The 15153-nt window shown below is 43.5% G+C and overlaps 1 protein-coding gene across 2 annotated transcripts in view; it reads left to right on the forward strand.

Annotated features, from left to right (window-relative positions):
- tenm4 (teneurin transmembrane protein 4) overlaps nt 1-15153 on the forward strand; it is a 276917-nt gene that overhangs the window by 130892 nt on the left and 130872 nt on the right. For both annotated transcript variants that reach the window (XM_029120114.2, XM_013135886.4), the window contains 3 exons: nt 3709-3783; nt 4177-4278; nt 5368-5603. In XM_029120114.2, the coding sequence (XP_028975947.2) occupies nt 3709-3783; nt 4177-4278; nt 5368-5603 (413 nt within the window). The remainder of the gene's footprint in view (nt 1-3708; nt 3784-4176; nt 4279-5367; nt 5604-15153) is intronic.

A 15153-nucleotide genomic window follows, 5' to 3' on the forward strand; every position in this document is an offset into this window, starting at 1 on the left:
GAAGCCCTCATGTTATCCACTCATTACCTGTATTAACTGCACCTGTTTGAACTTGTTACCTGTATAAATGACACCTTTCCACACACTCAATCAAACAGACTCCAACCTCTCCACAATGGCCAAGACCAGAGAGCTGTGTAAGGTCATCAGGGATATAATTGTAGACCTGCACAAGGCTGGGATGGGCTACAGGACAATAGGCAAGCAGCTTGGTGAGAAGGCAACAACTGTTGGCGCAATTATTAGAAAATGGAAGAAGTTCGAGATGACGGTCAATCTCCCTCGGTCTGGGGCTCCATGCAAGATCTCACCTCGTTGGGCATCAATGATCATGAGGAAGGTGAGGGATCAGCCCAGAAATACACGGCAGGACCTGGTCAATGACCTGAAGAGAGCTGGGACCACAGTCTCAAAGAAAACCATTAGTAACACACTACGCTGTCATGGATTAAAATCCTGCAGCACACGCAAGGTCCCCCTGCTCAAGCCAGTGCATGTCCAGGCCTGTCTGAAGTTTGCCAATGACCATCTGGTTGATCCAGAGGAGGAATGGGAGAAGGTGATGTGGTCTGATGAGACAAAAATAAAGCTTTTTGGTCTAAACTCTACTCGCCGTGTTTGGAGGAAGAAGAAGGATGAGTACAACCCCAAGAACACCATCCCAACCGTGAAGCATGGAGGTGGAAACCTCATTCTTTGGGGATGCTTTTCTGCAAAGGGGACAGGACGACTGCACCGTATTGAGGGGAGGATGGATGGGGCCATGTATCGTGAGATCTTGGCCAACAACCTCCTTCCCTCAATAAGAGCATTGAAGATGGGTCTTCCAGCATGACAACACACAGCCAGGGCATCTAAGGAGTGGCTCCGTAAGAAGCATCTGAAGGTCCTGGAGTGGCCTAGCCAGTCTCCAGACCTGAACCCAATAGAAAATCTTTGGAGGGAGCTGAAAGTCCGTATTGCCCAGCGACAGCCCCGAAAACTGAAGGATCTGGAGAAGGTCTGTATAGAGGAGTGGGCCAAAATCCCTGCTGCAGTGTGTGCAAACCTGGTCAAGAACTACAGGAAATGTATGCAAATATTAACTTCTGCTTTTCTGATGTAACAAATACTTATGTCATGCAATAAAATGCAAATTATCTACTTAAAAATCATACAATGTGATTTTCTGGATTTTACTTTTAGATTCCGTCACTCACAGTTGAAGTATACCTATGATAAAAATTACAGACTTCTACATGCTTTGTAAGTGGGAAAACCTGCAATATCTGCAGTGTATCAAATACTTGTTCTCCCCACTGTATATTTATATATATGTGTGTGTGTGTGTATATACATGTGTGTGTGTGGGGGGGGTATATATATATTAGCAATTCTCCAAGGGTATGTAAACTTTTGATCAGGGCCATTTGGGTGATTTCTGTTATCATTATGATTTAAACAGGATCCAAACCGATATGTAATGATAATCTGTCCCCCCCGAGCTTGGGGTTTGTAAGACAACCAACAGACTTTGTGAACAACAGACCAAAACCACGCTAAGAAGCATGACTCCCTTGATTTACCATTACTCCCAGTCCCTACATTTACCATTACTCCCAGTCCCTTGATTTACCATTACTCCCAGTCCCTTGATTTACCATTACTCCCGGTCCCTAGATATTATCATTATCCCCGTTCCCTAGATATTATCATTATCCCCATTCCCTAGATATTACCATTATCCCCAGTCCCTAGATATTATCATTATCCCCATTCCCTAGATATTATCATTATCCCCATTCCCTAGATATTATCATTATTCCCATTCCCTAGATATTATCATTATCCCCAGTCCCTAGATATTATCTTTACTCCCAGTCCCCAGGTTTAGCATTATTCCCAGTTCCTTGGTCCTGCATTAGTTCATTAGTTCTGATAACAGATTGAGTTAAATTTGGTCCATGCCATAACAAACAATAACCTCTTAAATGTTTACCTTGTGTATATTTGGAGCATTCTTTGTTCCTTGAAATCCATACTTTTTCAAAACATCTGAGTCAAAATTTACCACTGACCATGTCTTGGCTTCTTTGTGCTCTAAGGCCTTTTCTGAATGCTAAATACTCATACTTATCTCCTTGTCCCCTTCTCAAACCCTATTGAATGGAAAATCCATAAAGCCAGGAAAGTGGAGGATGTCATGTGATTTAGAAAAGAACCTCTGAGTACAGATAAAGAAATGGTTGATGGTTGTATTATTCCAAAGTATAGTGCTAGTTCGCGTTTTTCTGTCTCTGCCAAACTAGAAAATGGCAGGGTTGGATTTCAAAGCAATGTTATGAGTGTCATACAGTTATTATTAAAAAGCACAATTGTATCATCAAGTCTTAATTATTTTAGCCTGTCTGACTACATTCTGTCCATACTGAGTTATTGCTAGCGACCTGGGAACACTGCCTTAACATGGATGTTTTATACTGTAAATTGGTGGCAGCTTAGTTGCCATTAATGTGGTTGTCAAACTACATTTGTCCATTGTTATGGGCAGAGTTATGTGAGGTTTTGGAGGTGCGTCTTCGTGAGTTCAGCCAGACAACGTGTCAATCTGGGCTAAATAGGGCTTCAAGAAAGTGTCTAGTTCATATAAAGTATGTATTTCAGCAAACAAAGCCTGTTAAAATGTTGTTCAGTATTTTTTTGTTTATACTGCAAACAACTGCAAGTCAATACATACTCCAATCCCAACCATATAATCTAATCCCAACCATATAATCCAATCCCAACCATATAATTCAACCCCAGCCCTATAATTCAACCCCAGCTCTATAATTCAACCCCAGCTCTATAATTCAACCCCAGCCATATATTACAGTCTCTTCAACAGTCCCAGCCCTATAATCCAACCCCAGCTCTATAATTCAACCCCAACTCTATAATTCAACCCCAGCCATATACTACAGCCTCTTCAACAGTCCCAGCCCTATAATCCATCCCCAGCCCTGTACTACAGCCTCTTCAACAGTCCCAGCCCTATAATTTAACCCCAGCCCTGTACTACAGCCTCTTCAACAGTCCCAGCCCTATAATTTAACCCCAGCCCTGTACTACAGCCTCTTCAACAGTCCCAGCCCTATAATCCAACCCCAGTTCTGTACTACAGCCTCTTCAACAGTCCCAGCCCTATAATTTAACCCCAGCCCTGTACTACAGCCTCTTCAACAGTCCCAGCCCTATAATCCAACCCCAGCTCTGTACTACAGCCTCTTCAACAGTCCCATCCCTATAATTTAACAGTCCCAGCCCTATTCTTCAATGTAGCGTTATGTTGCATGTGAATGGTTCATTTCTTCCATTTGCTTTGTATTACTTTCTTCCCTTATGGAACGATGCAGGGAGCTAATCAATCACCTGATGGCAGGAGGTAATATGTCCCTCAGAAAAGAATGAGCAGATTTGTTTAACAAGCCTCTCATTAAACGACAGTTGACTTCAGTGTTCTGAAGATTTCAGAGCAAGAACGGATGAACTGTGTACATGCTCTGTATCAAAATATAATATCCAGGCAAAATGAACAGTGGATGTTTGAATATTTAAGTAGTTTGTTTGCAAGTGTTAAGTGCTTTACTGCAGTAGTTAATTGCAAGCAGCTGTTGAATTAAAGCATGAGGACTTGATCTGAAACTAAGTCCTGCCATTGTTCTCTCCTGACCTGGATGTCCCACCAAGGAACCCGAATACTCTAATGTTTATCAGAGAAGAGCAGGACGCTGGCAGAGAAGGACAGGGCTCCTACAGCGCAAGGTACGGATGTTCTCTAGTGGGAGAAGAACAGGTATGGATGTTTTCTAGTTGGAAAAGAACAGGTATGGATGTTCAGTAGTTGGAAAAGAACAGGTATGGATGTTCTCTAGTGGGAAAAGGTGAAGAACAGGTTATGGATGTTCTCTAGATGTTCTCTGGGTGTTTTTTTGTAGACATTCTATGTTCTCAACTCATTACTACGCCAACACTGGAATAGTTCCTAAAGGGCTTTTTCATCTCTGTGTCTTTGTGAAGCTTGGATATCTCCATTGGTCTGTTCCTGTTGTTTGGTGATCATGTTCTTGTTGTCGTCTTGCATGAGTGTTTGCATAAGGCACATTTCTATTCATGTCTGCTTTATCTCCATCTCTCCATCTCCTGTCCCACGTGTAGAAAAATAGCAAAGCAGACATTGCTAGAGTCTTTACAGGATTACCCGATAGAGATGGAAATGCTGGCCGCCACGTGCCGCGAGGCGACGTCATACACGGATGGGTATGTTGCATGATGCTCGTCTGCTGCCTTGGCACCCACAGTCGGGTCTGGCTCTGCTTTGCCACGAGGACAAGTCATGTGTAGTGTTTTGTCATCAAACATCTTAAATTTAGACCAAACTAATCGTTGAACGTCAAACTCAAGCTTAGTCTCAGACTGAAACAACAATACTAAACACGACTAACGATCGATGATGACGTGCCCTGTCTGAATGGGACTCCTCTGTCCGACCCACGAAGGGCCATGTTGCTTTCCTCCCTGGCTACATCCTGCTTCTGACAAATGTTACATTTCTGCAGACAATGTTTTTCTGTTAAAACGCGGTTGCGTTGATATCCTGACAGAGTCAGGATATGTGTTCAGTCAAATCCACGTCACCAGCCCTCTGTAAGCATCCCATAAACTGGTCAGGAAAACTGTCTTTCTCACCACTTCTACCGCCGCCACCCTGATTGGTCCATCCTAGGTCTGTTTAGTGTGGAACACACAGCTCAGCAGGCACAATACATGTGCCCGATAACCAGGAACCGGCAATCAGTCTCCCGGCCTCCTGAATAGCACCCTGTTCCCCAGGCCCTGGCGGTCTATTGTAAGGAACTGCATAGTGAAGGAGGTGCCCTCGGGACGCCGGCATGCCCAGCTTTAGCAGGTTTCCTATGACACATGGTGGAAGAGGGAGGCACGCATTAACAGTGGAGCCCTGCTGTGGTCGCCGATCCTGTAAATTACAATTAATATCGATTCTCTGTTTGGAATTTGACGGGACCGCTGTGAGTGTTCCGAGTGTTCTTGGTAACCTAGCCGACTAGTGGCCGTGGCAACCGAGGGAGTTACTGACCAGTGTAGGGCTCTCCACCTCCCAGGCTGTCGATAGCGCGTCACTGTGACCTGAGCTGAGGACAATCCTGGCTTCACACATCCTGCGTGTGTAACTCATCTTACACACGCACACATTTCCCATTGACATTAACGGTAGCTTTTCAAAGGCAGAGTCCTACACCCAGACTATTAGTTAGGGTTGGGTCCTCTGCAATACATAGAAATAAACTGGTTTATCTGTGATGCTGAGAGATTGTCTCCTTCCTGTAGGCATTTCCTGTTTAAGCCTGGGGGGACATCGCCAATGTATTGCACTGCATCACCAGGTTACCCTTTGACCTCTAGCACGGTCTACTCCCCACCGCCACGACCCCTACCCAGAAACACCTTCTCCAGACCGGCGTTCAGCCTGAAGAAGCCCTCTAAGCACTGCAACTGGAAATGTGCTGCCCTCAGTGCCATCCTGATCTCTGTCACGCTGGTTCTCCTGCTGGCCTACTTCATCGGTGAGTTAACCTGAACACGCCCTCCCCTCTCCTTCATTTCCTCCTTCTCTTCTCCTCTCACTTTCCTCACATCCTCTCCACAGTCCCTAGCACCACCTGGCCTTGCCGAACACTGTGGTCTTTTAATGATGTGGATTCTGTCCTCCGTGACGGTTATATGAATACTATTACATGGAGAGTTGAGCTTTAGATTGACTTTTCAAAGATCATCAGGAATAATATTATCATAGATTGAGATGATTAACTCCAGGAAGATAGAAGGAGGAGTCGGCCCTCTTATCATGCTGAATGAAGGAAGGGAGATAGGAAAGGACGGATGGAGAGAGAGATGCGCGGCGTGGACAGTCGTACAATAGATCAGCCATTGTACAGAAGAATATGGTATTGACAATGGAGGAGGACAGGATGGGGGGTGAAAGGAAGAGGGAGGCGGGGGGGGGGGTCGGCATGGTGGGGGAGAGCCAGGGATTGTGAGGAGGAGAGACGGAGATGCGAATAGAGAATGAGAAAGGAAAGGAGAGAGAAAGGAGGAAGGAGGCAGACCTTTATAACCTTTACATTTTGGTACCATATAAGAATGCATTTGAGTGAGTCAGGAGGTTTAGTAATAATGTAAGTCAGTCTAGCTGCTCTGCTAAATTAAATTTCAGGTTATTTTCACGTCACAATAGCTCCCAGTAATAAGCACTCAGTCCTCTGGGGATGTTCTCTATTATATATATTTCTTTATTTCTTTCTCTCTTTCTCTGTCATTTTCTTTTTCTGTCTTTCACCCACGTTCTCGCTCTCATTTGCTCTCAATTCGATTTGAATTGTTTTATTGGCATCATGTAACAATGTAATTTGGAAATAATTCTTCATTTACTACATAAAATCTCCCTCTGTTTCTGCACCATGCACATCAAATCACATCTAATCCGTGTGTTATGCATTGGCACATTTAATTTTCAGTTTTCTTGCTTGTGAAATGTGTAAACTACATAAACATGATTCTCATACGCAGACAGACTTAGAATTATTTTGCTTTGCTTTGTTCAAAAACCAAAGGAAGATGACAGGAAAAGGATTTTAAATTATTTTACAATGTAATATGTTTTTGAATTCCAGTGTGGGCCGCACCTATTTAACATATAAATTGTGACATCGTTAAATTCATTCTCACTCTGGCAGACAGGAATAAGATTGAGGTTCATTTATCTGTAGAATGAAAAAAGCCTTCCCACTCATTTAGACAGTCTTTTTGGGAAAGATCCAGACTCATATATTCTGAAACTAAGGACCATGTTTAGGATAGGCTCCTGGACTACAAACACTAAGGACCTGGTTTGGTTTCTTGGTCTAAAGGTCAAACACTAAGGACATGGTTTGGTCTCTTGGTCTAAAGGTCAAACACTAAGGACATGGTTTGGTCTCTTGGTCTAAAGGTCAAACACTAAGGACCTGGTTTGGTCTCTTGGTCTAAAGGTCAAATACTAAGGAACTGGTTTTGTCTCTTGGTCTAAAGGTCAAACACTAAGGACCTGGTTTGGTCTCTTGGTCTAAAGGTCAAATACTAAGGAACTGGTTTTGTCTCTTGGTCTAAAGGTCAAATACTAAGGACCTGGTTTTGTCTCTTGGTCTAAAGGTCAAACACTAAGGACCTGGTTTTGTCTCTTAGTCTAAATGTCTATCCACAAGGCTCTGGCCAGGAGCCGTAAAACTCTACCAACCATGATGCATCTTATTCACCTGATTAAATTATAATCTACCTTAAAAATCTGACAAACACACAGAAACAGGCACAAATACACACACAAACATGTACACAAACACACACACGAACATCCACACCACCCAAAATGATCCAGCCTGTGGGAATCCAACCTACCTCATCTGGCTTTCAAATCAAGAATCATGAGACCAGGAGTGGGTCCCAGAGTGGAATGATGCAGTTCTTCAGACCAGAGCTCATAGGGCACTGGAGGGGCCCTGATCCACTTCGAAGTTCTCAACTATGTGGAATAAGTTCCGTTTTGGGATGGAGCCAATGTTTAATTAAACACTGATGAGGAAATATATTTTAATTTTAAGTGCAATTAATTATTGAGCGCTGTAATTGGAATCTCCGGCTGGAGTGGCTAATGAACCCAGTTCTACCCCCTGACAGATGTTTAGACCTCAGCGTGGTTTTGCTCCCGCCCGGGCCGACACAGCTATGGGAGATGAAATGGCTCTATTTGAGGTTAGGGAGAAGGTTGATGTGATGGTTGGGGGCATTCATGAGGTGGGAAGATTAAGATTGGGTGATTTTCTCTGCGGTAGACCTTTCATTAGTACATTAATTACATGTTCAGCCTTTTTAAGGTCATCTGCTTACTTTGTTATCACTCCCACTGCTCACTGGGCAGTCAGGCAGACTAGCTGAAATACAGACACTCTGACAGAGACAGACAGGCTAGCAGGCAAACAGACAGGTACACAGAGTTGGATAGGCAAGCAGGCAGACAGGTGCTGGACGTTCTACTGTCAACGGCTTCTAGAAATACTAGTCTAAGCCTGAATTTACAAAAGGCAGAACACTTCTGCTCTTTTGTCCAATTAATAGCAAACGATCTGGTTTAAATGGATGAAAAACTATTTAGTGTCAAATTTGTCCAGCCTGTGTGTAATCTGGATATGCCCTTGTTTTTCCAGCTGGATGTATAAAACTGCATTGTTTTCACTGATCTGGCTTTCAGCTGGTTGTGCCTTTTTCACACATTGGAGAGCTTTATAATCAGTCTGACTGTGGCTGTTTGGTTTAATGCATGTCCACGTTGTTTGAATAGTGTTGGGTTGGTTGATTTGTTAGTATGGGTTCTGGTTAGGCGTCTGTGATTAGTCTAAAACAAGTTCATTTCAATCATATCAGACACTGGAGTCTGGAGTGACTCTTAGTTGCAGGGTGCATTCATTTTACATTCCAACCTTGGTAAGTCAATCATACGTCCCATTAATTCCAAGTCATTTTTAATCCCAATAAAATATCAGCTAAGTGTTTGCTTGTAAAAAAGTCTGTCTGCACCCTTTTGCCTTTCTGTCTCCAGTTGGAGATGACAGAACATGTTCTATATGCTGTATGGTATGGTGGATTACTGATTTCCACTTGAGAGGTTCTTCAGAGCCTCATGGTCCAATTGAGAAGTGATTAAGTACCTTTGGTATAGTGTCTCACATTCTTGCTGGAACAAAACGTTTTAGCTGAAACAAACGCCAAAACAAATACTGCTTGCCAGCTGAAGCAAAGTCATCAAAACCCTTGGTAAGATTTAAACAGCATGGAAACCTGAGAGACAAAGCATTCACCTGTCCTAACTCGCTGCCCTAAAGAGACAATGTTGTGGGCTATGTTTGTACTACTATTGCTCCGATTATCTGTGATCTTTACTCTATCAGAGCGTACCAGAGTATTCATAACACCTTGTTTCTGCTGCAAGAAATTTTTCAACAGGTAAGGTTGCAATATTTTCCTCATTTCTGTTTAATATCTACAATTTTTTGTGATTTTTGTGAAAACCTGGAAATGTGGTACCTGTTATCAGCATTTTGCAAGCCTAACCACAATAAAAATTAATATTGATGACATAATAATTATAAGAAATCCTACTTTATGACATCTTGATGATGATGATGAGAAAATGCTACACTGTTACACTGTTCTCAGGAAACTATTTACTCTCTTGAACATCCTCTGTTGTCTTGTCCATTAGTCTATATTTAAGCAATTAGAACAGCATGTCTGTTGACTATCCTTTAGTTAGGATAGTCAACAGACATGACTGACTGGACTAATGGAATCATCCAAAAAGCTCCTCTCCTGCTAATTTCATGTGTGTTTATCACACACAGGTAAAATCAATGATGTAGTTATAAAACTAACGATAAATTAGTATCAGCAGCAACCACAAAGCTGGCATTCCCAGTAGGCTATTTCACAATGGTAAACACCATGGACCAATGTTAGCAACATTAGCTAGCGTATAAGCAGAATTAGCAAGCAAACAAACCAAATTGCTCATAATTAGATTGTTCATCATAATGTTGTTTAAGTGTCTTTTCTGTAAATGCTTTTTTTATTTTATGTTTACAACTACGTTATTCATTATAATCAAAAATCTAATATTGCATTAATAACTGGAGGCCATGTGTACAACTATCTGCTACAAACATGTATTTGCAATGCTACTTTCTAGGTCAACCTTTCTTTGAGCGCGTCAAACTAACAGCTGTTCAACAAAGAGTAGGCTACTGAGCTGGAAGCCAGCGGTCGGGGCAGAACTCCGCTGGCAGCCATTCAAATTAACGAAACAACCGTTTAAGTCTTTTTACTTAGGCAAAGACTCATTGTATGATTTAATCTGTTTAACATTTTAGTCAAACATCAACTAATACATTCATAATTTCAGACCTACCATGTTTCCAATTATCTGTAACAAACATGTCTTTATAATGCTATATTCTTGATCTATTTCTCTTTCTGAACGTAAAACTAACAGCGTATTCCGTGGTTGGGTAGAACTCCGCTACCAGTCGTTCAAATGAACGAAACAACCGGTGAATTGAAGGATAAAACTGACCGAGTCAGTCGTTCACAAATCTTTTACTCAGGCAAAGGCAATACAATTGAACGAGTCACTAGAAAATACGACTTGTGAGTCCCGAGTCACTTAAACAATTTATTCAAAACTAACAAATCGTTCGCGAACTGCACATCTAGTGTTTGAGCCTGAGCCAAGGGGCAAAAGGAGGATTGTCGTGGATTAGCAATGGCTGCAGGTGGAGAACTTTCAGCTGCAAAACCAATAAACACGGAGTTCGGAGTGAGATGTGGGGCTTCTTTGGTTTCCTAGCCAATGAAAAATGTGACCCTCAAAACCTAGAAGCACCGATATGCAAGCAGTGCCTCTAATCATGTTCAGCGAAGGGAGGCAACATACAAGAGAGATTTTCTTGTATCACCCAAACCTCTATAAAGAGTTTAAAGAGCAACAGGTGTGTGTTTTGTGATACAAATCCTGTTACAAATAGTCATAAATGAAACCAGGAATAAAATAATGAATTTAATTTGACAGAAATATATATTTTTTACAAAATAATATATTCACAAAATCATTCAATGTTCAAATTCTGTGTTCATATTTGTGATTTATTTTGCAAAATATATTTTATTTTCAGTTGTATATTTTTAGTATTCTGTTTATTTAAAGCTCATTTTATTTATGCTTACATTTCTATACACATTGTAACGAGTTCCAATTGAAAATAAATGACTAAACCATTGTCAAATTACTCAATGTAGACATATGGCTGGAGGTATAGACAGGTGGGCTGGAGGTATAGACAGGTGGGCTGGAGGTATAGACAGATGGCTGCAGGTATAGACAGATGGCTGCAGGTATAGACAGATGGCCTGGAGGTATAGACAGATGGTTGGAGCTATAGACAGATGTCTGGAGGTATAGACAGATGGCTGGAGGTATAGACAGATGGCTGGAGGTATAGACAGATGTCTGGAGGTATAGACAGATGTCTGGAGGTATAGACAGATGGCTGGAGGTATAGACAGATGGCTGGAGGTATAGACAGATGGTTGGAGGTATAGACAGATGTCTGGAGGTATAGACAGATGGCCTGGAGGTATAGACAGATGGCTGGAGGTATAGACAGATGGCTGGAGGTATAGACAGATGTCTGGAGGTATAGACAGATGGTTGGAGGTATAGACAGATGTCTGGAGGTATAGACAGATGGCCTGGAGGTATAGACAGATGGCTGGAGGTATAGACAGATGGCTGGAGGTATAGACAGATAGTTGGAGGTATAGACAGATGGCTGCAGGTATAGACAGATGGTTGGAGGTATAGACAGATGTCTGGAGGTATAGACAGATGTCTGGAGGTATAGACAGATGTCTGGAGGTATAGACAGATGGCTGGAGGTATAGACAGATGGCTGGAGGTATAGACAGATTGCTGGAGGTATAGACAGATAGTTGGAGGTATAGACAGATGGCTGGAGGTATAGACAGATTGCTGGAGGTACAGACAGATGACTGGACTTTTGCTGTTTATCTGTTGTTCAGAATCCTACCGGTCATTTATTTTGATTAGCACCTACACATCAAACTAGATAGAACAGAGAGGGAGTATGTACAGAGAATATAGGCCTAGACATCATAATAAGACATGTTTTGCAATGTGTCTAGCTGTATGCAATCACATCCTAATTACCAGACCAGATGGGGTCAGGTTGAGGCATCCCATGTCTTCCAGTTAGCACTTTTTTATGGAGCCCTTTCTCTTCAGATGTTTAGACCCTATCCTCATTGTCTCCAACAGTCCAAGTTTCCAAGTGTCCCTTTTGGCCACACTGGGGAAAGACTTAAAGAGCTTTCCTCTGCCTCTCTCGTCCTCCATAATGATTGACACCATCCAACCTACCCTCAGTTTTGTGTGATGCTGAAATAACTGAGCTGCTGGTCTGAATGGTTGTTTATTCTCCAACCAGTTTCCCTCTCAAAACTTTCTCTCTGTTCTTTTGTACCTCAGTAGTGAGCGACGGGGGCCTCTTGAATCCCTTTTCAAAGAGAAGCCAGGTTGGACTTGGTTGGAATAACAAGACAGTTGTAATGAGAGGCCTGCTGGCAACGGAGGCTGCCCGGCTGACACGAAGGAATGCTGTTTCTGTCTGTGTTCTAGCGAGGGCTACTGACCTGTCAGCTGCTACCTGCTGCAAGGCGACGGGGTGGAGTGGAGGCTTGTTTTGTACCTAGGATCATGGTGTGCCCTCCTTCACCTCATCTCTAGGCAGGAGGTCAGGATAGGACTTGCCAATTAGCAAGCCAGAAGAGGGCAGAAAGGAGAGAAACAGATAGAGAAAAAGGAGTTAAAGAGATAAAGATGGAGGGAGAGGAAAAGAAGTAGAGGGAGAGAGAGACAGCAACTAAGTAGAAACCAAACCTTCTCTGAGGGATTTGCCCGTAAATGTTCCTCTACCTTTATCTGTGGTGCTCAGCAGCCCTCTCCATCAACTACACTTCAAAAGATCCCTGGGATAAAGAGACTTTCTGATCATACCTGGCACCATACGTCCACCTCTCAAATTATAGCTGGTGTAATATCGATACAGAGGAGTGAAACTATGCCCAAGCAAAATATCTCTGGAGGGGAAAAAGAGAGTACAATAAATATAGGATGAAAGGGACGAATGAAGCATTGTCTGGAGGAATGTTGGTCCTAGCTAGCTCAGTCATCCATCGGTGAGGAGCCTGTCTGTCTGGTCACCGTTAGTAAGGAGCCTGTCTGTCTGGTCACCGTCATTAAGGAGCCTGTCTGTCTGGTCACCGTCATTAAGGAGCCTGTCTGTCTGGTCACCGTCATTAAGGAGCCTGTCTGTCTGGTCACCGTCATTGAGGAGCCTGTCTGTCTGGTCACCGTCATTGAGGAGCCTGTCTGTCTGGTCACCGTCATTGAGGAGCCTGTCTGTCTGGTCACCGTCATTGAGGAGCCTGTCTGTCTGGTCATCGTCATTGAGGAGCCTGTCTGTCTGGTCACCGTCATTGAGGAGCCTGTCTGTCTGGTCACCGTCATTGAGGAGCCTGTCTGTCTGGTCACCGTCATTGACGAGCCTGTCTGTCTGGTCACCGTTAGTAAGGAGCCTGTCTGTCTGGTCACCGTCAGTGAGGAGCCTGTCTGTCTGGTCATCGTCATTAAGGAGTCTGTCTGTCTGGTCACCGTCATTAAGGAGCCTGTCTGTCTGGTCATCGTCATTGAGGAGTCTGTCTGTCTGGTCACCGTCATTGAGGAGCCTGTCTGTCTGGTCACCGTCATTGAGGAGCCTGTCTGTCTGGTCACCGTTAGTAAGGAGCCTGTCTGTCTGGTCACCGTCAGTGAGGAGTCTGTCTGTCTGGTCACCGTCAGTGAGGAGTCTGTCTGTCTGGTCACCGTTAGTAAGGAGCCTGTCTGTCTGGGCACCGTCGGTGAGGAGCCTGTCTGTCTGGTCACTGTTGGTGAGGAGCCTGTCTGTCTGGTCACTGTTGGTGAGGAGCCTGTCTGTCTGGTCACTGTTGGTGAGCAGCCTGTCTGTCTGGTCACTATTGGTGAGGAGTCTGTCTGTCTGGTCACTGTTGGTGAGGAGCCTGTCTGTCTGGTCACTGTTGGTGAGGAGCCTGTCTGTCTTGTCACTGTTGGTGAGGAGCCTGTCTGTCTGGTCACCTTTCGGTGAGCCGGCTGTTGGGGGGGTAGGCCATTGCACATTAGCGGGCATATTATGGCTAATTAATCCCTTTCAGACACTTCAGTGGGCCAGTGTTGGATGTGGCAGCTACAGTCATTATGCTACTAATAGTTTTTACACCACTCATCCAGGGACCACACCTCTCTCTCATATTGACCCATTGTCTAAACCAACAATCACTTTTGGGTCTTTTCATATTAAAACAGACACATTTTATGACAACAAATGACAAAAAATACAACTAAATACAACTAAGTGGATACTTTAGGGAAACAATTGAGGAAATGTATTTAGTCAGAAGCTTTCTGACTATGATTCATCCATGCAGCTGTTGGGTCTTACTACCATTCAAACTATGTTTGATATAATATTTGATATAATATTAACTTTTCTAATGTTTCAAACTATGTATTGAAGTTTCTGATTATGTTACAAAATTACAATGCAGTATGTTGTAGGATCTAATCCTTCTCATCCCGCCTGGTTCCTCCATTTAGTTGTGCTGCTTTGCCAACTGCCACAGTGATTGTCATATATTTGTGTATTTCTCATATATATGTCCTGTATGTGTACATCATACACAACCACAGGAGCTGTGATTCTAGGCTATTATGAAGGAAACCACATGTAAAACCACAAGGAAATTGTGTGTTTAACAGAACTGTAATTACCATGCGAGGTTTCCACAGCGATAAGGGCAGATTGTGCGTTTTCATCTCCACTAAGCTTGAATCACCATGGAGGGCGTGTCTGTCACTGAGATATTATGTCTTTGTAACTGGTCATTTGGAGCTTATATTAGTGTGTGGCTAGCCTAGGCAATGGGTTCCAGTTCCTCCGGACCACTGATCAGTAAGATAAAGTTGGATGGAGCGATATATTGTATGGAGTGATGGAGATGAAGAGGGATGGATACATTTATGTAGAGGTATATGGAGGTAATGAAGAGCTAAAGGGATGGAAGGATGGATGGAAAGAGAGATGGAGGGATGAACATATGGGCAATGGAGAGATGAAGTGATGGACACGGATAGGGATGACAAGGTGGACATGGACGTCCAGGTGGACTAGGACAGGGATGACCAGGTGTACAAGCACAGGGACGACCTGGTGGGCAAGTACAGGGACAACCAGGTGGACAAGGACAGGGACAACCAGGTGGACAAGGACAGGGACAACCAGGTGGACAAGGACAGGGACAACCAGGTGTACAAGCACAGGGACGACCTGGTGGGCAAGTACAGGGACAACCAGGTGGACAAGGACGTCCAGGTGGACAAGGACAGGGACAACCAGG

This window comes from Esox lucius, chromosome 1, assembly GCF_011004845.1.
Source record: "Esox lucius isolate fEsoLuc1 chromosome 1, fEsoLuc1.pri, whole genome shotgun sequence".
NCBI classification, from domain to species: Eukaryota; Metazoa; Chordata; class Actinopteri; order Esociformes; family Esocidae; genus Esox; species Esox lucius.